At 34.5% G+C, this 24,326-nt stretch overlaps 1 protein-coding gene across 4 annotated transcripts in view; it reads right to left on the bottom strand.

Moving 5' to 3' along the window:
* The window catches only part of GPATCH2 (G-patch domain containing 2), a 133,671-nt gene that overhangs the window by 97,383 nt on the left and 11,962 nt on the right, over positions 1 to 24,326 (bottom strand). For 3 of the 4 annotated variants that reach the window (XM_015238630.3, XM_072948733.1, XM_031690123.2), the window contains exons 3-5: positions 20,740 to 20,801; positions 17,592 to 17,774; positions 16,888 to 16,967 (exon numbers count right to left, since the gene is read on the bottom strand). In XM_015238630.3, the coding sequence (XP_015094116.2) occupies positions 16,888 to 16,967; positions 17,592 to 17,774; positions 20,740 to 20,801 (325 nt within the window). Of the gene's footprint in view, positions 1 to 14,711; positions 16,760 to 16,887; positions 16,968 to 17,591; positions 17,775 to 20,739; positions 20,802 to 24,326 lie in introns of those variants that run through there. The other variant, XM_015238631.3, reaches the window with a different exon arrangement.

Here is a 24,326-nt window from a genome sequence, read left to right as displayed (position 1 = left end):
GAACGCGTCAAGTGCGGGGAATTAGGACAGAAAGGTGGAAAAGGGGTGTTGAAGTCCTGATGGCAAAGACCTAGAACAGGAAGAATTTTATTTGATAAACCAAGGGGAGACACTAAAAGGTTTAACGTTAGAAGTCAAATGGGTCCCAGAGATCACGTGGAAATTTGAAGAGAGCTGATGATGCACAGAAGGAAAGCAGAGAAGGAAAGATTAAACAAGGAGACCACTTAGGCTACGTCAATGGCCAAGAGACTGACTTGAGAATTGGAGAAAAATAAATTACTAATTGACCTCCTTAAAAACATTCCTTTTGCTTGAAAATGGTAATGTTTACCTGGCAACTCCTAAAACTATGGTTAAAAAATGTTAACAAAACTTGAGTCTCTAGCATGAATTCACATTCAACTAGAACGATTAGGGAGAGGCAGGTGGGGGAAAACAGAAAAGGATGATGGACTAAGACTCAGCTGACTGCCCCTGGCTCTGCCCCTTAGTTGGTCACTTATCTGCTCAGAACCTTAACTTCCTTGTTCGAAAGGTGGGCATGACAACTCTGACATCCTCTGTAAAACTGAAGGCTACCATGCAAAGGTGACAGATGTGATCTTATTGTTAAAATCTTTCATAACTGACAGCAATAAGAAAAACCCTAAACACTTAAACAATAAAACGACTGTGCCATTAATCAATGTTTATACAACTACCAGAGAAATACCACTAAAATCTATTATTGGTATTTTAAAAGAAAGGCATAAGCATTTCAGTGTATCATTTTTTATTCAAAAGGACATGATTTGATTTACTTTCATATTTAATGTAATGTGAAAATCAAACTGGGAGGTACACATGAGTCAGAGATTACTTTTAGGGTTTTTATAGCTAGCTAAATTTATTAAAACCTCCAATTCGTTAATATAGAAATTAATCTGGTAAGCACAAATGAGTAACACATTTTATATTAAAGAATCCATATATCAAAAAATTAATAAGTTCACTGCTTAAAAAAAAAGCACTATTTTTAGATGAACAAGTAAGACCTGTAATTCATGTCTGATCTTTGCCTTAGAAAACATGTGTTTTCTTCACTGTAGAGTTAGCCCAATTAATGAGTTCTATTTTAGCTATTCTGGCTATACAAATTTCCTTTTTTAACTGCTAAATTATGGCATCTTAAAAATTAGCAATGACACAAATTTGCCAGTGAGTTACAGGTTTGATTCAAATTAATGTCACTGTCATTTCTAACAGTATCCATTCCAAAAAATCTATCACAGAATTTTAGTTGATATAAAAAGTACAGACATACCACCAAGCCTCAGAACATGTTCACTGTAAACACATCTTTGTTAAATTTGTGGGAAAGTAAACTGATTCTCATCTTCATTTTTAAGTCATATAATAGCACAGTGGAGGTGCAGGTGGAAACAAAAAGAGATACCAACCTGATTTCACTGTGAAGTGAGTGAAGAAAGGTATAAAATTAAAATGACAAGAGTCAGTGTTCACCACCCAGTATTTGAAACATCTAATTTAAGTCTAATGATAATATTAAGAGTATAAAGAATGGAAAATGCTCATGCATCAGGTATTAAACTAAAAAACAATAATGACTATTACTGTACAGTGTGTATGAAAAACCAGTCTGATTTCACACTTAGGATACATTAAAAAAGAACAATCTGAAAATGTATACATAGAGAAATGGACACACTGTAACTGACTATATTTCAATTAAATATATATATATCTATATATTAGATAGATAGATAGATAGATAGATAGATAGATAGATAGATAATCTTAAAAAGAAAAGTGTATCTGGAGATGAAGGGGAAGACCTCTGTGTCAGACATAGACAGAATCCAGCCACTTTTGGGTTACTGCTATCAACAGAAAATAAAAGCAGGCTCCTAATATGATCCATATCTGATACTAAGCCAAGCGGGTATTTCCTCTTCTTTGTATCAAATACTTATATGAAATGATGGCACTACTCCGTGTATTTCTTTCTTCCCCCTTTTTGACTCAAAAATGGATCAACGACAACAATCATCTAACAACCTCCTGAGTGCTTGTTTTATGAATCTGGCCCTTACTCAAGAAGTTAGACTGAAAAGTCTTTTAATCTCCTTCTGAAAAGAATTTACTGGATTGCATTTAAGTTCAAGTTCAAGGGTATTAAAATGTACAAAGGAGAGTGAAAAAGGTGCTAGGTTATAGATTTTAACTTCTTAACTAGAAAACTGACTCAAAATAGATTTTCTAATTTACAATGAATCAAAAGAGAAAACATTAGACCATAGCAAAAGTGGCACAAATGTATCAAAAACCAAATGAATAAACATTTGAGGAGATTTATTATTAGAAATTGCAATAAATTTTGGAAAGATGAATTGATTTTAGTTAAAAGGTATAACTGACAATTTATTGGGCGGGAAGATGCATTATTTTCCAATTGTTATCCATCTACAGTAAAACTGATTTGTGTCCTATTGTATTTTATGGAAAAGGAGAGTGCAACTTTCAGTGATTTAGATTAAATGTATTAATCATAACCAGGCACTGTGAACTATATATCTACTATTAAAGAAGATTTTTGACATTTAATTCTGTAGCAATATTTTGGCTCTGTACCACTCTTCCTAAATCCAATTCCTGCTACAGTTGGCAGATTTCTCCCTTTTAATTTTATGAGGCTTAAAGTAGCATTTAACCACCCATGCGGTAAATAATGCGGGATTAGAAATATTTAGTGTTTTGTTTCCCTTTCAAGAGTGGTAATCCATCAAATCCAAAAATGTTCTCTAAAATTTTTCTATATTTTTGGCAATCTCTAATATATGATATCATAAAAACTATAAAATTAAATAAAATGCATTACCCTAGCCAGAATAGATCTGCTTTTCTAAAGAACTGTGTTAACCTAAAAGAGCAGATAAAGATCACTTTGAACCAGAAACATGAATCCTTATTAAAAAAACAAAGTAAAATAAAAAATATGTATAAAACATGATACTTGTATAGAATGTTTTAATTTTATTACCTCAGGTAATGAATCTTAATGACTGAAATAATTTCTAAGCAGTTCAACATTCAATATCCATCTAAGCCATATACTATTGCAAGACAAAGTATTAGAGTTATACAGGAAGACAATTAGTAAACACCTAGATGGGCCAGGCATTTGGCTAAGTGTTCTATAAGTGTAAAAATTTTAAGTTTAGTACATCAAATGATGCTCATTTGCCCCCAAATAAACCTGAATTCATAATTTTTCCATACAAGTGAGGCACAAGGCAAAAACAAATTGATTAGCCTATATAAGTTCATATTTCCAACAATAATTTATAATAGTAACACAATATTTTTACGTTTAATATGTGAACTTAAAAATATTTAAAACTGCAATCAAAAAATATATTGCTATTAAGTGAAAATATCCACCAGAAGTAAAACTGACTTTAAACTAAATCAAATTCCAAGTTCTAAATTTTAATTTATATGAAATGTTAATTTTGGTTATTAATGAAACCAACTTATTACAACAATCACACTATAACTGCATGTGGTACTTTGAGATATATCAAGGTAATAAAGTAAACTGTCAAATGAGTAATTATCTGTATTTAATCTATATATAAAACAAATGGCTCAGAAATGAGTAAAGTCTGTAATTCACTCAAGACACACTGATGCCATATATTCATGGTTAGAACATCTAATTTCTTCATGCATATTCATATCTTAATTCACTTTTAACAAAGTTTATGAGCATGATTGTTATGAAAATAAGTGTATGTCCTCAAAGTGTCTAAATGAAATCAAGAATCACCTACCAGCAAAAAGAAAATACGAAAGGAAAATACGCGTGTTTGCACGCACGTGTGTGTGTGTGTGTGTGTGTGTGTGTGTGTGTGTCCTTTTTTATATATGAAGTGTCTGCTTTGCCCTTCTCGCCCTTCACATTGCTACACTATGGAGCCAGGAGTTATATACTGGGAAAAATAGAAGGAAAGAAAACTCATCCAGTCAGCGAGGCAGCCAGCATCTCTGAGGAGCATTCCAATGGAAAGGAAAGGCATTTCAAGAACAATCATATGATACCATATATATAATAATGTGTTAAAATGTGTTAGTAATTTATACAGTACATACAACCATTTGCTGAAGAAAGAGGTGACTCAGACTGTGTTCAATCAAGGAATAAGTTAGATGAATTGGCTTTTCCTATAAACAGGTAATTCCAAAGACTGGCCTGTACTACTGTTTTAAGATGCTAAATGAGGAAGAGCTGATAGGAGGGATGGACAGCAAACTGACAAGATGAAATCTAATACATTGAAAAATAAAACATACATCCAATTCAACAGATTCAACGTGATTAACCAAACACGAGTAATTATTTACCCAACATATTCTGTTCATTAAATTGACTAAACTATGCGACTAAGGTGTATTATTTTAGTGGGCCACTTGGTCTGTGCAATGTTTTATAAATCGAAAATTAAGTGTAAATATATTTTTTACCCTTGCAGGGGAGGTGGTATAACTTGATGGCTAAGTCTTTAGGGAGCGGGCCACAGGGCCAGAGTTAAAATCCTGACACTACCAATTATTAGCTGTGACCTTGAGTAAGTCATTTAAGCCATTTGTCCCTGTTTCTGGCTTATAAGATGCAGAGGGGAATAATATTTACCTCAATAGGCTCTTTTTTTTTTTAACATTAAATGAATTAACATACATATAGGTATTAGAACACCACCTGGCAAATAATAAGAACTCAATAAATGTTAGCTAATACAATTAATAGTGATCAAATATTTGTCATTTAATATTAGTTACATAAAATAACTTATAAAATTATTTAATATACTAAAATGAAATATTACGCAGCCAAACAAATGAATAAAAAAAGAAGTATAGTTTTATAAGTTCTCGGGCTTTTTTTAAAGTTTAAAAATCAAGATGCAGATTAACAGATACTGTATTTGCACAGAACAATCAGATACAGGGCAAAGACTTTTCACTGGATAATTTTTGTCCTGTTTGTCTTTTAAAACCTGTGAATCTAGATAAACAATAAGATCCTACTGTACAGCATAGGGAACTATATTCAATAGCTTGTAATAATCCATAATGGAAAAGAATATGAGAAAGAATATATATATACACACACACACACACACACATAGATAACTGAATCACTACACTGTACACCAGAAACTAACACAACATTGTTAATCAACTATACTTCGATAATAAATAAAACAAAAGAACACTAGGTAGGACTTCCCAGTACACATAACCCATTCACTATACATTTCAGCTGCCTCTCACAGCCCCACCAAATGGCAATAAACATTAAAAGGTGAACTTCACAAGGGCTGAGAGCACAGGAGAGAAGACACAGCAGACAATCACAGAAGATACGACCGAAGAGACATGTGGCCGCTCAGTGGGGTCCCTAGCACAGTGGGGTCCAGGAGGGTGGCAATAAAAAGTCAGCTGACCTAAGCAGCTGACTCCAGAAGGGTTCAGACATTAGAGGCTTCAGATTCTTCCGAAACAAGGAATTGGTGGAAAATCTATTTTTGCTAAGTTGACCCCTGATCCCAATCGTTAGCCACACAGTCCTACTATGTTACCAGCCCCACCCTATATCCCAGCAGAAGCACAAAATGTATGACAGGACAAGTCAAACTAGAAAGAGGACATACCTATGGGCCACGTGACATCCCTTGACTAAAATGAAGAGAATTCAGTGTAAGTCTGCAGACTGAGTGCTCCCTGTCCTCTGCTTTGCAATCAAAAGATTGGTGAGTGGGGTCAAACACTAGACCGCTCCCCACTCTACATGCCCTGAGGCGGGAGATTACTTATTAGATTATTTCCAAGGGCAATCCCTGTGGATAGCAACATTTAAGGATTCCCCCAACCAAAAGGTGAGCATCTGTACACTGGGCATCCAATCAGGTTTTTAGTGCTGTATCAAATGGAGTCTTACCTGTATCACATCATGAAGTACATAAAAAGACAGATTAAAAACAATGAAGAACTTAGACATTCATACTGGGAGGAAAGGATGTTTCTTAAGGTTGCACTAGCAAAATAAAGCGTGCTGGAAAACTCCCTAGAAAACACAGGGTAATACCCAGTGAGTCCCTGTCAGCATTTTAAAAATCCTTAAGCACGTACTGTGTGTGAGGAGCTGGCCTCCTGTCACCGGGGTGCTACATGTAGCTGGGGATACAACAAACATAACCAGCTGAGTAACAGGATAGAACAGAAAGGCCACCCATCAATGAACAAGAGTGGCAGAGAGTAGGTGCAATGCTATTTCAGAAGATGGAGTAATCTCTGAAGTGTGCGGAGCTGGGGAAGGCTTTGAAGAAGAAGTGTAGTCTGAACTGCCCCTGGAAGGACAGCGATCTAACAGTAAGAAGAGGGGCGCGCTTTTGTGGGCAAAGATAGAGAAGGAGTGAACGTGGTTGGGGAAGGGGAAGCTGAAGGAGGGGTGGGGATGCTGTGAACCTAAGACCATCTGGAAGGGAGCGGAATGTTACAGGTCATACGTAATCAGTTAAAGAAGGAGCAAACCTCAATGTTATGATGAAGGTGGCGAGAACTAGTTTTTTGGCTCAGGTATAATCATGTTTTAAAGACGTTTACTTGGAACTACATGTGATACAAATTAGAGGGAGGAAAACCGGAAGGAAGACAGACCAGGGAGGAGACTGATGTATAATCTAAATGTCAGGTTACGAGTAACTACACCAGGGCAGTGAGAGATGAACACTGGAAAGAAGGGGCTAATATGACAGATAAAGAAATAAATGAGACTCAGACGTGTCTAGATGGGAAAAGAGTGGAGGGAGACAAAGCTAACACATAACAGTAAAATTTTAATTGAAGGATGAAAAATCACTTAGGCTCAGTGCTTCCCTTAGCAAACATTAAGTCTTTTCTCTCGCTCTCCCTTCCCCAATTATTTTCACTAACCAAACTGTAAGGTATCTGGTGACAAAAACTTATCTTACTTACTCTGTATTCCCTACCCTTCCCACAATGAAGGCATCAGAAGCCTTCATTACGTATGTGTACAAATGAAACCAAGAAATCTATGGCTGAAAACACAATTAAGCAGGACATCAAGTTTCTGAGTCAGTATAACATATACTTATTTATTCATCCAACAGATGATGTAAAATACTCCTTAAAAACATTATTGTGGATCAGAAAATTAGAAGAATCTATCCAAGATATATGTAAATGAAAATAGAATGAGATGAAAGCTAATAACTAATTAGGTTTCAAGACTGTGTAGTTTTTTTAAAGAAGTGTTTCTAGATCACATATTTTAAAATCCATACAAATCTGAAAGACTTTAAAGAGATCAAGTATATGCCAATAAATATTACTACAATTATACTGCAACCTAAAGATAAACCCACCAGCAAGTTCAGAATGGTACTGACCTGGAACCCTATAATGGTGAACTGTCTATAACCAATTTTCAGATCTAGATGTGAAATTCTAAGAGGAAGATGCTCTACTGTTAATGGTGGTTATCACTTCTTTCAATCATCAAACGTCTACTTTATTTCTCCATTAAGCACCGTTAAATGTTTTAGACAACTGTGATTTACCAATGAAAAAAAATTTACAAGCTTTATGGGCTCAAAATAGTTATAAATACCTGTTGGCATGTATCTCCGGTTGGTCAGAATCCTGCTGCCTGGATGACAGGCAACAAATATCTGGTTCTCATTTACTAACTATAGTGCAGGAAACTCTTTTTATTTATAAAACTTCTTTGTGAATTCTCCTTTGTTCAAATTGACCTTCAGTTGGAGGATTTGCAGGTGACTTCAATATGGAAAGCACTTGTTAAGTATTATTTGGAAGTGTTCCACCCATCATTGATTTTGAACTTTTCTCATATTAGATACCTGACATATCTGAAGGCAAATTAGAAAACTGAGTTTTATAGACCATCAGAATAATTCTATCAGCAACGTAAGAGGTAGAAAACCAGAGTGGAAGCTTAGAAGAAAGTGAAATGTTTGCAGCGTTTCGGTTTCCCTGATTCTGATAAAAAAAAAAAAGAAAGAAAGAAAGAAAGAAAAATATTGGGAACTCTGTCAATGTCACCACAATTTTAAAGAGCAACAAGGAATGGAATCTAAAAGATAATACAACTGAATACATATACAAAACAGAAACAGACTCACAAGACATAGGAAACGAGCTTACAGTTACTAAAAGGAGAGGCAGATGGGGAGGGATAAATTAGGAGTATGAGATTAACAGATACTAACTACTATACACAAAATAGGTAAGCAACAAGAATTTACTGTACAGCACAGGGAACTATATTCAATATCTTATAATAACCTATAATGATAAAGAATCTGAAAAAAATATATATAATAACTGAATCACTCTGCTGTACACCTGAAACTAACACAGGACTGTAAATCTACTATACATCAATAAAAAAAAGAATCACAAAAGGATAATCAACGTGATTCTACTTACATAAAGAACCACAGAGGAAAAGCCAACCTATTGTTTAGGAATACAGTGGCATGTGGAAATCTTTAATGTCAGAGGGTCGAGATACACAGAGGAATTACAATGTCCTATTTCTGAAGGTGGGTGATAAGACTATGGGCATTTGATTTTCTGTTTTTCTGTAAATTATACATTTATACTACCTATTCACCTATCTCTGTATAATATAGTTCTTAATAAAAATCATGCCACACATCAAAAAAAAAAATGCAACAATCAAGTGGGCCTTTAGTCTCCATTTATGAAGTCAGACAGTTACCAATCAGTAGCCTTAATTTCCAAAGAGAGCATTTAGAACATATTGCAAAGGTTTCTTAGGAGACAAAAAAAAAATTTGTAAATGATAAACATCACAATCTTTATAAGAAGTATTTGTTTTTAAAAACCTCACGTTTTGTAACCCAATGTTTTTAAGGAAGTTCATTAAGAAGCTCATAGATGATTTCCTCAAAAAAAAATTAACCTTAAAATAAGCCATTTCTTTACTAATAAAGTGAATAACCTAAGAATTTGTATGCAAATACCAAAGTGAAAAAATGAGAAGAAAGTATGGCATTCAAGCATCTTTAAAAATGTATTAAAAAGCCTGGTTGCCCTGCACATTATTTAAGCCAGAAAAGCAGAATATTGTAATATTACAATGCTACATTTTAGTACATTATGATTTAATCTAAAGTAGAAAACTAAAACATTATATAAATATTTGACACCTGCAAACTTTCTTTCAATTAAACAAAAAAAATTCAAAAGCACCAGAAGTAATAATGTGCTTTATAAACAAAAGTGTCTTTCTTTTGCCATTTGCAGACCCACCTATAGTGACATTTAGAGCTGCAGTCAACCTGGTCAGGAATCAGGAGAGATGTCTACGACATATTCCAACTCCTTGAATGAACAGGTATGAGTAATGCACACCCTTGTTTCTTTCCCAACATTATTAGTAACAGCAAAAAGAAAGGCATTACATGGACCAAGGCTGAATATTTTTCCAGCCTGCACATCATACAGTCTCCAATCACCTTCACATCCCGTAGTCTGCTATTACATGACCCTGTTTAATTTTCTCCATGGCCATTTTTATTTACTCACCCTCCTTCTCCAATCAAGTTTATTTTTACTCATTAAAACAGAAGCTCCAGGGAACCCTGTCTGCCTTGTTTACAATTGGAACCCCTAAGGCCTAGGACGGTACCTAGCATATAGTAGAGGCTGAATAAGTATCCGCTGAATGAATGGATACTATCCAAAGTCAATCAGAATATCAGGTCCGGTAACAATAAAGGCTTCAGTCTACTGTGTATCCCACCTACTGGGGGAACAGGTAGAGAGCTTTAGATTTGGGATACAGTTATATGCTCTATACAGCTGTCCACGTAATCTTTCAAAAGACAAATATGATTATCTTAACCCCTTCCCTGAGATTCCATCAGTTTACATGCATTCCCATGAACCACAAAGTCTGAAATGACCTAACTCGTGCCTGCCTTGCCAACCAAGCCCTGTCTACTGCATACTCTACACAGGCATACCTTATACTTGAGCAACACTGGATTCAGTTTCCCGAATATTCCATGCTGTTTCAGACTTAAGCTTTGCCCATCCATGCTTTTCTTTCCGCCAACTCCATCCCCAATGAGTTAGTGAGCTCCAACTCATACTTGCGGTCCCAGCTAAAAGATCTTCCTCCTGTGTGCAGTCTACTCAGAATTTTGCCAAGTACCATTAGAATGCGGAGGGAGGGAACAAGAGAAATATAGAGGGTGTCATCATAGTTGAACTGAAGTATAAATGTGACAGCTAATAGGCATGTTGTACAAGATTGGAGGGATAATGAGGAACTACAGAAGGCAAACAGGGACAACAGGTCTAAACGGAGAGCAAGGAAGCAGACCTGAACCGGACGATGTTAAGGATCAAGAAGAAGGTATCACAAACTACCTGAGAAACCAAGAGAAGGATCAGAATGAAGAAAGTGGGTCTAGCCATTAATCTGCTGGAAGCAGTAAAATGATTTAATGATCATTTTTATTACGGCACACACCTTGATTGTGCTCACTATTCAAAACAGCAAAGAATGCTGCCAGGAATTCCAACACCATTTTGTAGGAAGGAAGGCTTTTTTTATGGGGAGAATTTATTTTTATTTTTTAGCAACATGACAAAAGAATAAAAAAATGCAATTTGAGACTGCAGTAATTTTGGCTTGTCAAAGGAAAAAGAAAAGTGAAACGTAAAGTTGTAAACATTAACCTACGTTATAGGGCTATTCATTGCATTAAATGAATTGAAATATATAAATAGCACTGAGAAGTCTCTGGCACACAATAAGCAACAACATAAGTGCTTCCTATTTTTACCAACATTCTCTTTGCCAGGTTCCAGATTTCTGAAGCATCACAAACCAAACAACAATATATGAAGTCAAGCCAATTCTAATACTAAGTTATCAGAGAAGCAAGCACAAGGATTTTAAATATATGGGGAAAAAAGTATATGTGGTTAAATTTGGTAGTATTAAAATACCAAGAATGGACATACGTTCATGCGATTTTTCCTAAAGAATTTTTAAGACAAAGTATGGAGGAGAGAATAAGCATTTAAATACTCATTGAATGAATAAATGAATGCATTAAAGTATGTACATACTATTTAAATTTGTATATTTTATCCTACGTTTAATAAAGTATAATAACACTAAATGTCGATATTAATATTGATACTATTTTAGTGGAACAGAATAAAAAATCATTAGATTAATATTTTCAAATATCGATTATGAGTATTAAATTTATATGACACGAAATAAAAAGCTGTGAATAATTACATCAAAATAGAGAATTTTAAATCAAGCAAGAGACACTGTTAAAATGTCTTTTGTGAAAATATTTATTATGAATCTATTATGCAGTACTCTTCTATGATAACAAAAATCTACTTTATCTTAAAATGAATCTTAAGAAAAAATATCAGTCTCCAGCAGGAAATCTGGAGCTCTAGTTGACTTCGAGGTAAGATACAAACTAAATCATTAACATGCAGTAATAGATCAGAATATACATGATATATATTTAGAATGTAAAAAATTCTAAATATATGTTCTTTTTGTATTCTGCAAAGTATCCAAAAATGCTTTAAAGATACAAACAAATACCAATTCACAGAGATTATAATTAAGCATTTAGCTAGTGAATTCCATTGAGAAATATTAGATAACAAGTTGGCACGTGGTAAAATTACAGTGGAGGACATATGCTAGGTATATTTTTAAAAATCACTTTAGGTGTGTTTTCTATTATAAAAGTTCTCCTTTATCTTAGACTAGGCTGAGAGAAAAGTTTATGCAAATCCCTCCGTTAAACCATATACATTTAAAATGCCCCTCCTGTTGTAAAAGGCTGTAAGTCAGACCGAGTATTCCTACTCCAGTATCCTGAGAAACAGTAAAACAACAGCTGAATACGGCGTACAGAATAAATCGTTATGGTATCATCAATATGCCACTCACGAAAATTTGTCTACTATGACTTCACAAAAGGAGAAAAAAATAGTACTCCTTTTCTTTTACAGAATAAATTGACTCAAGATTCTGAACAGATATAAGCTACTGCACTGTTGAATATAAACAGTATGCTTACTTGTCCAGCATGACAATTTAGATTAAGGATTGTTGTTCACATTTTTTTCTGATATTTAAACCTGATAAAACATATAAATAAAAAGTCAATGCAATCAGATTCATTTTCTTTGACAGAATAACCACCACCACTGTCCTTTTTCTCATTCCTACCATACAAAACACTGGACTGAAACAATTACAAAATCTTAAGATAGAACCCTATAACCCTTGTGTACAACTCTTTATGCAATATTTGTGTTGGATTTCAAGTACTATCCTTTAAATGGAGCCATTTATTTCCTGATCTTTCAACAGACTATGCAATTTGAATGCTAATTTAGATAAATGTAATACTGTTGAGAGACCATCAGTTTTAAGAAAAAGAGGAAGATAACGATCTCTCACCTACAGAACACATGGATTAATCAGAATGCTTAGGGGTAGCATATCCTGGCTAACCTAAGGGCTATGCTTATATCAGGTTAATTGGATTCACTTTGCAAGTACATTATCCCAAAACTGATTCTGGAATGGATCACTATTCTGAAGATCATTATTCTGAATTGTACTTGATGCACAAATTCTGGAAATACAGGAGATTCACACTGAAGTTCCTGGATAATGGCCCCAGTGTATTCTTTGGAATTAATTATTTGCTTAATTTTCCTAAAAGAGGAATTTTCCTAAGAGGCTGGTTAGCTGGGCTCCAATAAACGAGTGCCTTATTCTAACAGGACAGCAGTAGGTAATTTCTCTAAACATTAAATTCTTAGAACTCTATCTGCATTCTCCCTTCATGTACATGGACAAAATTATTTTTAGGAACCAGACAGCTCTTTACCAAAACCTCCTAAACGGTCCCGGTCTTCCTACAAATAAATAGCTTAATGACTTGCAGGGAGAGTGTGGGGGTAAAGGAGAAGTGTTTAGAAAGACAGGTTTTTTAGTTTGCAAGTAAATTTTGAGATTTAATGCGATGGCCGTCAATCTAAAATTCATTCAAATTTATTCTTCACAGACCATATTAAAGACAAGGGCTAGCTCAAATATAAATGAGGTATAAAAGAAACATAAAAAGGCTGCAATCTAAAGCACTTTAAATATTAAATATAAAGGGATATTATATATAAAATATGAACAGATAAGTTTTAAAGTCAAAAATTCTGCACTTTGACCCCAAAATACAAATGTTCTCCACATCATGAGCTTCTATGTTTAATATATTTAATAATAAGTATGACTATCATTTAATATACTCTATGTGTCACAGTGGGTGCTGGGACCATTATGTAAACATAATCACATTTAATCCTGACAACACTTCAGCAAAGGAATTATTGTCTCTATTTAACAGAAAGAGAAAATGATGTTCAAACTGTAATTACAAGTAAAAACAATCAGAGTAGGGATTCATCAACATCTGATTTCAAAATCTGTGAATTTTCTACACTCTGCTCTTCTACAAACTAGAGTCAATCCTCACTATTTGTGGGTCCTACATACGCAAATGTGCACGCTCACTAAAATTTATTTGCAGTCTCCAAACCATTACTCTTAGTGCTTTCATGGTCACTCGTGGACGGGAGTAAAGCAGTGAAAAACCTGAGTCACTCGAGGCACACATACATTCTCCATTGGGGTTAAATAAGGTAACACTCGCTTTCTTGTCTCAGCTCTAGTATTGTAAACAAGTGTCCTTGTTGTGGTTTATTTAGTGCCACATTTTCCACCTTTTTGTGCTTACTGTTGTCTGTCTTAAATGTTCCCCCAGCATAACTGCAGTGCAGTGCTTGAGTGTTCCCAAGCATAAGAAGGCTGCGATGTGCATTATGGAGAAAATACATGCATTAGATAAGCTTTGTTCAGGCATGAGTTACAAGGCTGTTGGTCATGAGTTCAATGTTAATGGATCAACAATATACATTAAATAAAGTGATTTGAAATATAAATATACATAAAACTAGGTTATGTGCTGATCGATTGATGAAAATGCTGTGACCAGAGGCTCACAGGAACCTAACCCTGCATTTCCCTTAGGAGCAATGGTTCAGTATTTGTTAATTCACTGCTCCCACCCACTTTATAGAACATAACCATGGCAATTAATGAAAAACCTGATTGAAAAAATTTCCACCCAAATGTTTACATTAATATTTCAGTAGAAGATTCTCCTTCTGTCATTGCCTTCAGAGATCATTCTTACACTTGTATAGTCATCACCTACCTGCTTCAGAAAAAGAAACACTTTGCTGCCTTTCTGTTTAATAGGTTGCAGCTAACACGTGTCTGACTCTGCTCAGAAAACCGATCTCTCTTAAAAGCAACCTGGCTTTCTGATGTGAAAGTCTTATGGAAATAAAATGCACTTCTTATTACTGGAGATCATAGTTACTGTTCAAAGATGATAGTTCTGTGAGATCATGATTTTTAAGACTAGACTTACATGCAATATGGACAGGTTGAGCAAAACAACAGAAAGCTTAGCACAGGAATTTAAAGATAGCAGCACAAACTGGAACTCTTACCTTTCTTGCCCAAGTCAGATATTTTATTGAAAAAAAAAAAAAAAGATTACAGTACTTAAAAATCCAAACAAGGACAATTCAGGACTGAAAGAAAGGAAACCTGAAGGAACCCATTGTCTTCACTAAAACTGTAAATACAAAAAAGGTGGACCAGGAAAACAGTTTATGGCCTAATGCACTAGTTCCATGATAAACACACATATATAGTATATCTCGATCAAGTGAAACTTAATCACCTTTTTTACAATTTAGAGAGGGAAGGCAGCTTTTACTATGGTTAAGCCATGTATCATCAAGACCATGAAGCTAGCCTATCAGTTGTAATAGCTTCTATAAAATACCACAGTGAGATTGCGATAAGCCTAGAAAATGGGCTACAAATCCCAGCAATGCTCAAGCAAGCAGTGAACCAAAAATAAAAATAGGTAAAACTGAACCAAGAACTAGATAGCATTCATCTAGATTCATGATTGGTAAGGCAAAGTTCATAGGCCAAGGTTTTAAAGTGACTTATTCAGATCTAAAAGACAGTCATTATACAAAATAAAAGCATTTATGTAATCCAGGAAAAAAAAAATCATGACTTTTCACTTCAAAGGACATAGCACAAAAAAGCTTACTTACAATTACCAAGTACTACATTATTGTACCTCTAAAACATCACTTTAAATATGCAAAGGTAAAGAGACTCAAAGTTGCACTTTATCACTTTTAATCTCTCCAGTTTAGACAAGCAATCTAAAAGATGTCACACGTTCCTGTTAATACATTTGCTGAAATCTTTCAGACCGTAACAACTTTAGGTAAAGAAAACGTCAACTTTAAGTTTCTTTTCCAATCATCATATTTAAATTAGCCATAAAATGCTGAATTAACAATCCATACAATAATATAAAAATACACATATTTAATAATCACAATTTTCATTGACTATTGGACTTAATAAAAATATGAATCATTTAAATATAACCATTTTGAAGAACTCAAATGGCCTGAATGTAATCTAGTGTCTAAATTATACCATCAATAGGAATTTACATTTTCCCTTCTGTTTGGTGAAAATGAGCTCATGCAAGTATTTTTGACACTCACAGTGACACACAGATCTGTCATTCTAAGGATGTGCAAGAAGCTCTCACTTTTAAACAAGACAATATGATTCAGAGTCATACAGTATTTGTTGAAATACCAGCTTTCACATGATTTCAATATGCTATAAGCCAAAATGATCATTTTGATTGGTTTCAGGTATCAGACAAAGAAGATAATTTAAAAGGTAAGAGTAAATGATTCCACTAGCACAGACTAGTTATCACTGTGACTAGCTTAAAATTAGGATGATGTTTTTTCCAAGTACAATAAAAACTATACTACAAAATACAATAGGTTTGCAATACAGAGCAGGTTATCCAAGTAGAAAGCAAACTTGAACAAAATACAAACTCTGGCAGATTAACAACCTTACCTACTACTCATCGTAGCCCTTGTTAAAATACCCTGAGTAAAATGCAAATATTTAAATAATGCTGGCTATGTAAGATTTCTCTAAAAATGAACCATAAATGTCAATGCATCATGTTTTTTATTTACAACAGTCAGATATGTAAAAGTGAGCTCTTTAACCAGTCACAATATAAACATTTAGGAATATTTATGTGAGATCTGGAAGCTTTTAATTTTCTAGCTTTTGTTAGCATTTTGGCAAAGCAAGTGATACATAAATGGTTTCAATGTAAAAAAAAAATCATAAAAGAGAAAAATATAAAAATTTACAGTAGTTTCTACCCACCCTGGGCCAACCTAGGTCCCTAGAAAGCCTCCCCAACCAGGTTCACTTCTGACTAAAGGAAGAATGCCAGTCCTCCAGCAAAAACAGCCCCATCTTTTCATCAAAGAGGCTCTCACTGCAGTGATATTCCTCCGGGGGAAGAGGACAGGAGCCAGGTTCCCTCGAATGTCATTCCCCAGATGTTCAAAACGTAACTAATTTATTAGCATTAGAAGATTTGGTTTATAGGGGAATCTCACTGGTCCAGTTTGTAGCCTACAAAAAAATGGATTATTTTTGAGTATAACATTAGAATATAAATAAAGGATGAGGATGTGGCTTTTTATTCCATAGAAATGGATATATTTCCAAACATGACAATTAAACAAAAAAAGCATGCCTACCATTGAAGCTGGGGTCCCTCCAGATTTTTTAATATTCTTGGAAGGTATTCCATGAAGGCGACTGAGTCTAGCTTGGAAACCTGGAAAATCAAAGGCCTCAATTTAAGGAGAGTCAATGATCACTGGAGCATAGAATAAGATCCCAGCACATCAGAATTTACTGTATAGCACAGGGAACTATATTCAATATCTTGTAGTAACCTATAATGAAAAAGAATATGAAAAGGAATCTATGTATGACACATATGACTGAAACATTATGCTGTACACCAGAAATTGGCACAACATTGTAAACTGACTACACTTCAATGAAAAAAAAAAGTCAGTTGGAGGGGGCACATCTTGAACAGTAGTGGAGAAAAGGCAAAACTCACTCTTAAAAGAGCTGAAACAATGCCTACGAGGGTTAATGGAGCCGGCACACAACTGTCAATTATTTAAACACTGAGGTATTAATCAGGGCTTTTCTTTCCTCCCAATTTATTTCTCTGTCATTTCAACATTTTCACCACGGGCCTAGCAAGAAAGCAAGACAACCTTTCTAATAATTTGAAAGCATGGAAAGTGTGGTAGCTGAAATACTGGTCAACATGTTTTTACAGCATCTTGTGTCAAGAGTCTTTCATTCCCATGCAGGGCATCCTTTTTCAATGGCTATTCCTAGACTGACCACAAGTGCCAGCCAGCTAGGCAGTGCTACTGACCTCTTCTTCCCGGATGTGACATGAGGGGGAAAGAACCAGTTAAGATACTTTCAAAGACAGGATCTGCTAGATTTGTGTCTAGCTCGGTAGGATCTTCCTTCTCCCACCAGGGAATGACTCCAGTGATGCCACACGCTCCCCCGGATTCCTTCTCGTAAAACCAGTCACTCTGCTCATCGTCACCTGTGCAAATACAAGAAATCCCCCAAAGATTCAGTTTCATCATCCAAATAAACACAGTTGTCAGATTCAGATTTAAAAAACACAAGACAGCAATTAAATCTGAATTTCGGACAAATGACTCATTTTTAATATAAATATATAGTACTTATACAAAATTCAGTATATGTCCAGATACTAAGTGGGACATACTTATACTAAAAATAATTTACTTATCTAAAATTCAAATTTAACTGAAGATCCTGTATTTTATCTGGTAATCATCTATATCATCTCCAAAGAAAACTTTTTATTCTACGCCACAGTTTCACTTAAGACGTGTTTTTTTTTAACACTATAACAAGAACTGCCATCAACAAAAACATAAAATGTTATGTTTCAGAACCAATTTAAAAACGTGAAAAACAATAATAAACTGGTTAATCCTTTGGTGAAACCCGTAGGGAAATCCATTTAAGTTACTACCCTTTCCACATTAAGGAAAAATAAGCCTTAATCTCCTGCCAGGAATTAAAAGGTATAAAATTGTAGAAATCATTCTTTGCAGCCAATAATGGTATATAATCAGCTTAATTTCATGATTTGTATGGAGTGTAAAAGGGGAAACAATGGTGAACAGATGTGACTAAATGAAATTAATCTGATTAAGTTCATTAAGAAATAGTTGTGAAAAAGTTGATTTTAAATGAAAAGTGACATCAGAGTTTACAGAGAGACTATGTTGAACTACTACAAGCAAGGAATTTTTAAAAAGGAATACTATTCATAGTAAGTTTGACTTTGGGAACACCCATGAGTGCAACGGAGTAACAATCAGTTTAAAATTCAGTTTGAAATACGCTCTTGGTGTGAATCAACAGTATTTTGTATTTTTTTAAAAAAAGGAATAATAAAGACATGTATAAGAGACAAAAATACCAGAGAAATCAGACTGTTTGAAAAATAAAAGACAAATCATATTTTAAATATGATCTGAGATTTACTAAAATCTTCATGATTCTTAGAAAAACTACTAATTCTGGTTTCCAAGAGGATCATCACAACTGCCATAACTTTTTCCCTTTACAGAAGGTTTTTGATTTCCAAAATCTCTTATTACAAATGTTTTAAAATGCAAACTGAAAGAAATCTTTGAAATTCAATTGAAAATGATTTTATGGGAAACAGCTGTATTTCAAATTATGAGGGCATGAAAAATTTAAAGCATTTGGAAAACCAAAGTTAGCAGTTTATTTCAATTGAGGAATTAATAAAAATTATTATTTTTTAAAAAAAATAAGCACAATTCAAAGCACATATATATTAGCACTTTTATTGAGAGTTATATTAAAATTCACACATCAGGTATAAGCGTAAGAAAAGGCAGGGAGTCACCTGAAACAGTCTATTCAAGATCTCAACTCCAACTGAGACAATACTATCACAGAAAAATGTTTTGATGTGATATACAACTTTATTTTTAATAGGGAAATCAAATAGCTAAAGATTAAGACTGGGCTCTGAAGTCAGACCCAATTAGAATTCTAGTGTTTTGTAACACTGGGGAAGTTACTTCAAATTTTTTAGCCCAGGTTTCATCATCTGACCAAAAAAAAAAAAAAAAAAAAGTGAGGGAGGGGGGATCTCCCAGAGTTGTTTTAAGAATAATATAAGCTGGGGGCAGGATATAGTTCAGTGGTAGAGTGCATGCTCAGCATGCATGGGGCCCTGGGTTCAATCCCCAGTGCCTCCATCAAATAAATAACCCAATTACATTTTCCCCAAAAAAAATCTTCAGAAAAAAAGAGAACAATATAAGAACTAAAAGTAAATTAAATGTAAAAAAAAACCACTTAGGAATGTGAAACATAAAAGGCTCACAATAAATGCTAACAGGTGATCCTAAGCCATTCAGTCTTTCTCAAAGGCTTACCGAGAAGTTATTTTTAAAAGAAGTTTTTTCACTTCATTTTATTACCAAATTCAGCATTTACAACATAACTTGAGACAGACATAGGTATTTTAAGAATTTAAGTATATTATCAAGGTAGGCATGCTTACTTACTCTTAGCCCCAAGGTGCTAATATATTTCAGCAAAATCTCTTGACTTTAAGAAGTCTATGGTCTTTAAAAGAGTCATGGACCTATTTATCTGGGGCAAATGGCTTATGGGTAAACAAAAAGGAAGGATAACTTAATTTACTTTAATCATATTGCCTACAGGAAGAATAGACTAAGGAAAAAACTGTGGGGCAGCTACCATCTTGTTCTTTTTTCATAACATCATTAAACTATTTATAATTAAAAAAAAATCTGGATTTTTTTTCCCTTAGAAATTACTGCTTTCCTCTAAAGAGCTCAAGAAAGAAAGAAAACATTTGTGATAAGTATTTGTATGTTGCCTCCTACACCCTTATTAAGGTTTTCATATTTTATATTGGAACAGGTAGTTTCAAAAGAATGCCATGTTAAAGTGTGAAAAGCTTCAGGAAAGTTCAAAGACAGAAAAGATGTAAGTTGTAAGTCGTCACTGTTTAATAGTATACAATTCTGAATTCATGAAAATGGTCTAATGACTTACAAACTGGATAGGATGAATAAATGTCACAGCTGAATAAAAATGACAAATGACTTGCAAATCCACCTTTATTAATGCTTAAACAGAATTAAATACATTAGGAATCAGGTGGAGAATAAGAACCAGGGTCTTGTGAACTTGCTAAAAGAGACAAAAATGGAAAAGACGGAGGTATGTAAAGCTTTCTCAAGGAAGATAATCCTTCCTTAACATTATTAGCTTCACAGACTAGCTTTTGGAGATAATCAATTACATTAGGTTAGAAGACAGGAACTAAACCCCAGTCCACCAAGTGGTGTGTGTAAGGCAAATGGATTGCAGTCATCAACTTAGGAAATAACTAACATTGAGCACAACTTCAAAATGAAGGCGTTTTTCCCAAAGAAATTTAAAAAACAGCATTTCAGTACCTTGTCTTCCCTCATCATTGGTAAACAAACCAGCATCAGTGCTGCTGAGACTGCTGGAATCACTGTAATAAGGGAAAAGAGAAAACCAGATCAAAAGAACAATTGATCTCTCAGTCGTAAAATTTTAAAGAGACATGGCAGCTCAGAGATGGAACTTAAGCCTGACAAAGATCTGAAAGAAAATAAGATGATTTTTTTTAATCAAACTGCAAATATCCTGGTTCCATTAACTACAGAGCATATTATTTTTGGCACATAAAACCCACAGGAATCTAATGGGACTCTGACAGCAAGCCAGATGTGACTGCAACGAGGTGCTGACACAATTGATGCATTTTATTATCTGCCTTCATCAAATGCTTTCTGCTCCTTTCTTATTCCATGCAATTCAGCTTGAGCCCTGAACACCACTGCTCAATAAAATAGGGAAAGTCTCAATCAAAAGCAGGCTCAGCCTTTCTTCAGCACATGGAATAAGAAGGGCCGGGGATGGCATCAATTTCATAACCACAAATATTCGGGAAAAGACATTACTTAAGAATACACATTCATAACAACTCTATCACTTGGCAAGGAAGAAAAACATTTACAATGGTAACAATCCATTAATTCAAAGTTAAGGTCCCTCTGAGCAAAAAATGAATATTGCCAATATTAAGGAGGAGGTATACCAAAAAAAAAACCACACAAAAAAACAAACAGGTTCTCATGACTTCCACAGAAGTTCAAGAGTGTGATGTAGAGTTAAATTTAATACAGAAATGAAAACAGAATGGTAAATATTCGACTGACATGACTAAACTGTCACCATTAGTTTGATGAGAAGCAATGCTTCTATGAGAATCTAATTAGTTAAAAAAAACAAAACAAAACAGGAGAACAAGGCCAGATAATAAGAGGTTTGGTCTCTAAACTATATTGAGTGATGTTCTTAACAACTCCCATATACTGTCTTTTTACTGTAATTCTTAATTCTAACCAATCAGGAAATTGCCCCAGGTTATTTTTAAATTATAATACTTTTCCATTAACAGGGAGAACTCTGTAATCTTATTAAAATAAAAAAGCATCCTAATCTGTTTTAAAATATTTCAATTGAAAGTTTAGGATTCAAGCTATAGATGAAATTCTAAATCCACATACCTTTCCTGAGTTTAAAATATCACTTCAGTTTTTGGTTGATTTTTTAAAAATAAACATAAACAAAAATAATTTAAGTGGCACATTTTCCCAATGAATTCTGAATTAGTACCTTTTTCTTTAACTTTCTTCAAACGAAATGAATATATAAAAGTCCCTGTACTGCACAAGTGTTAATAAAAGAAAACAGTACTTTCTAAGAGCACCACATCCATATGTATTTTGTTTACAAACACATATGCCCTTCCATGCACAGTGATGTCAGAGTTTTAAAAAAACACTGCAGAAACTTTCTCTGTCTGCTATTTAGCTGTCCAAACCACTATGGATTTTTATTTTTATCCTGTGACTGAGGAGTGATTTCCTGATTGTGCCCATCAACACAATTCTAATAAAGGGCCTTATACATACCTTGGGTTACATTCTTTTTCTGAAAACCTCAAGGCAAAATTATTTAAAATTCATACTTTGTCACATTTTAGAAAGGTACATTCTAAAATGCCTAAGAGGGATCCAGAGTAGCACTTCAAAATCAAACATTTTAATATTTTTTTCAATTAAATGAATGACCCTCCACATTCAATACAGGTCAGTTTAGGTCTGGCCACAAATTAATTAGTTTTTCACAGCTTTCAGAAAACAGATTTGCAGATAAAGGATTGTGAATCTATGTGCCTTTTTTTTTTTTGGTATGATGATCTTCAAATCTGAGTTCAGCTTTGCCTCCTCTAGTCTATTTTACATACAGTCAGGTTCATCTTTTCAAAACATAACTTGCTGACTAAAAAATGATATCCTGGATGGGATCTTAGATAGAAAAAGGACATTAAATAAAAACAAAGGAAATTCTAATTAAGTATTGATTTTTGTTAATGTGTCAACACTGGCTTGTTAATTCTGACAACTGTACCATCGTAACGGATATTAACAACAGGAGAAACTGGGTGCAGGATGTATGGGAGTAGTCTACAGAAACTCTGCATTATCTTCGAAATCTTTCTGTAAGTCAGGAACTATTTGAAAAGAAAGTTTATCAAACATACAGGTGTGTGTGTGTATGTGTGTATGTGTGTATAAATAAGTCCTCTATTAAAAAATCTAAATTTATTTCACCACATTTGTTGCTTTAAATTTAATTTCAAAGCTTTCTATGGATGGGTCCCCACTAAATTCTGCCTGTCCCCATCTCTTGTCCTTTTGTTTATATTCTTCTTCAAGTGGTAATCCATCTCCTCTCTCTTTTCTCTCTACCTGCCACTCTTCTTAACAATGTAAGAAAATCAGAATTCCCTCCCTAAGACCAGCTCTTCGTCCTTATCGATCCTTGTCCTACTTTGAGATATTTCTACATGTGCTTTAAACAACATGCTTCTTTATTTACATTTCATCTAATTGACATCTAGCTAGTTGCTCAAGTCTATCATGTAGTTGTTAGTGTGTTCAATAAATCAGAACAAGAACTTAAATAGAAGAAAGGCTTTTCATTTTCAGCAGCTGATGGCCACTATGGCTTATCTCCAAGGATGCCTCTTCCCACTTTTTTTGAGTATGACTTTTCTAGCAAGTATTTGGAGACTATATTCCATGAATGCTTGTTGAATTAATGCATGTATACCAATCCCAATGCCCTGCCCCAGTCTGTTCTTTTCCTGTATTTTCTGTTCTCGACATCTGGCATCATCCGAGAGTCCTCTTTCTCATTCACCTTCCTTAATACAGGCAGCCAACCTTCCACTGACTCCAACTCTTAAAACTGCTCTCATATTTGTTTCCTCTACTTTCACCACCATAATTCACCTCTGTCTTAAGGATGGACTGGAGGTCAGCCAAAACTAAACAAAATACTGTTGTCAAGATCAGGTCATCTTGATAAAATGTAAATTTAATTGAGTTTTCTTCACTGCTAACTATTCTTCACTGGCTCCCCATTACTTGTATGATGAAATACCAAACGCCATAGCACGTAGGCCTTCAAAACGTGCTTGTTGCTCCAGCCTCGGCTCCCACTTTGTATTGCAGTGATGATCAACCACACACAACTCTCCACAAACATCACACTTGCTCCTTGCTTCACAAGGCGTGCCTCCGCACAAGCTATTCCCGCTACCTGGGAATGCCCCGCCCTAACTCCTCCAATATCTGAACAAGGCTGTAAATCACAGCTCCTTAAGCAAGTTTTCCCTCCTCACTAACCTTCCGGTCAACACATTTCATTTTCATCATTTGCTTGTTTGGCTATTCCAGCTTATGAGACTGTAGAGAACAGGGTCTGTCTTATTAGTCTTGGTACTGTGAGTAAGTAAACGTGGGTTACTCAAACGTTAAATCACACACAGAGCGAAGTAGTTTGTTCCTATTGCTAAATCAGTTCCAAGGAAATACAGAGCTTTTTATAGTAGGAAAGTTTGGAAGCAGTCTCTAAAAATGCTTATACTTGTGAAGCTACT

This window comes from Vicugna pacos, chromosome 23 (genome assembly GCF_048564905.1).
Source record: "Vicugna pacos chromosome 23, VicPac4, whole genome shotgun sequence".
Classification (NCBI taxonomy): domain Eukaryota; kingdom Metazoa; phylum Chordata; class Mammalia; order Artiodactyla; family Camelidae; genus Vicugna; species Vicugna pacos.
Note: the sequence above shows the minus strand (reverse complement) of the source record. Positions and strands in the feature narration are given on the sequence as shown.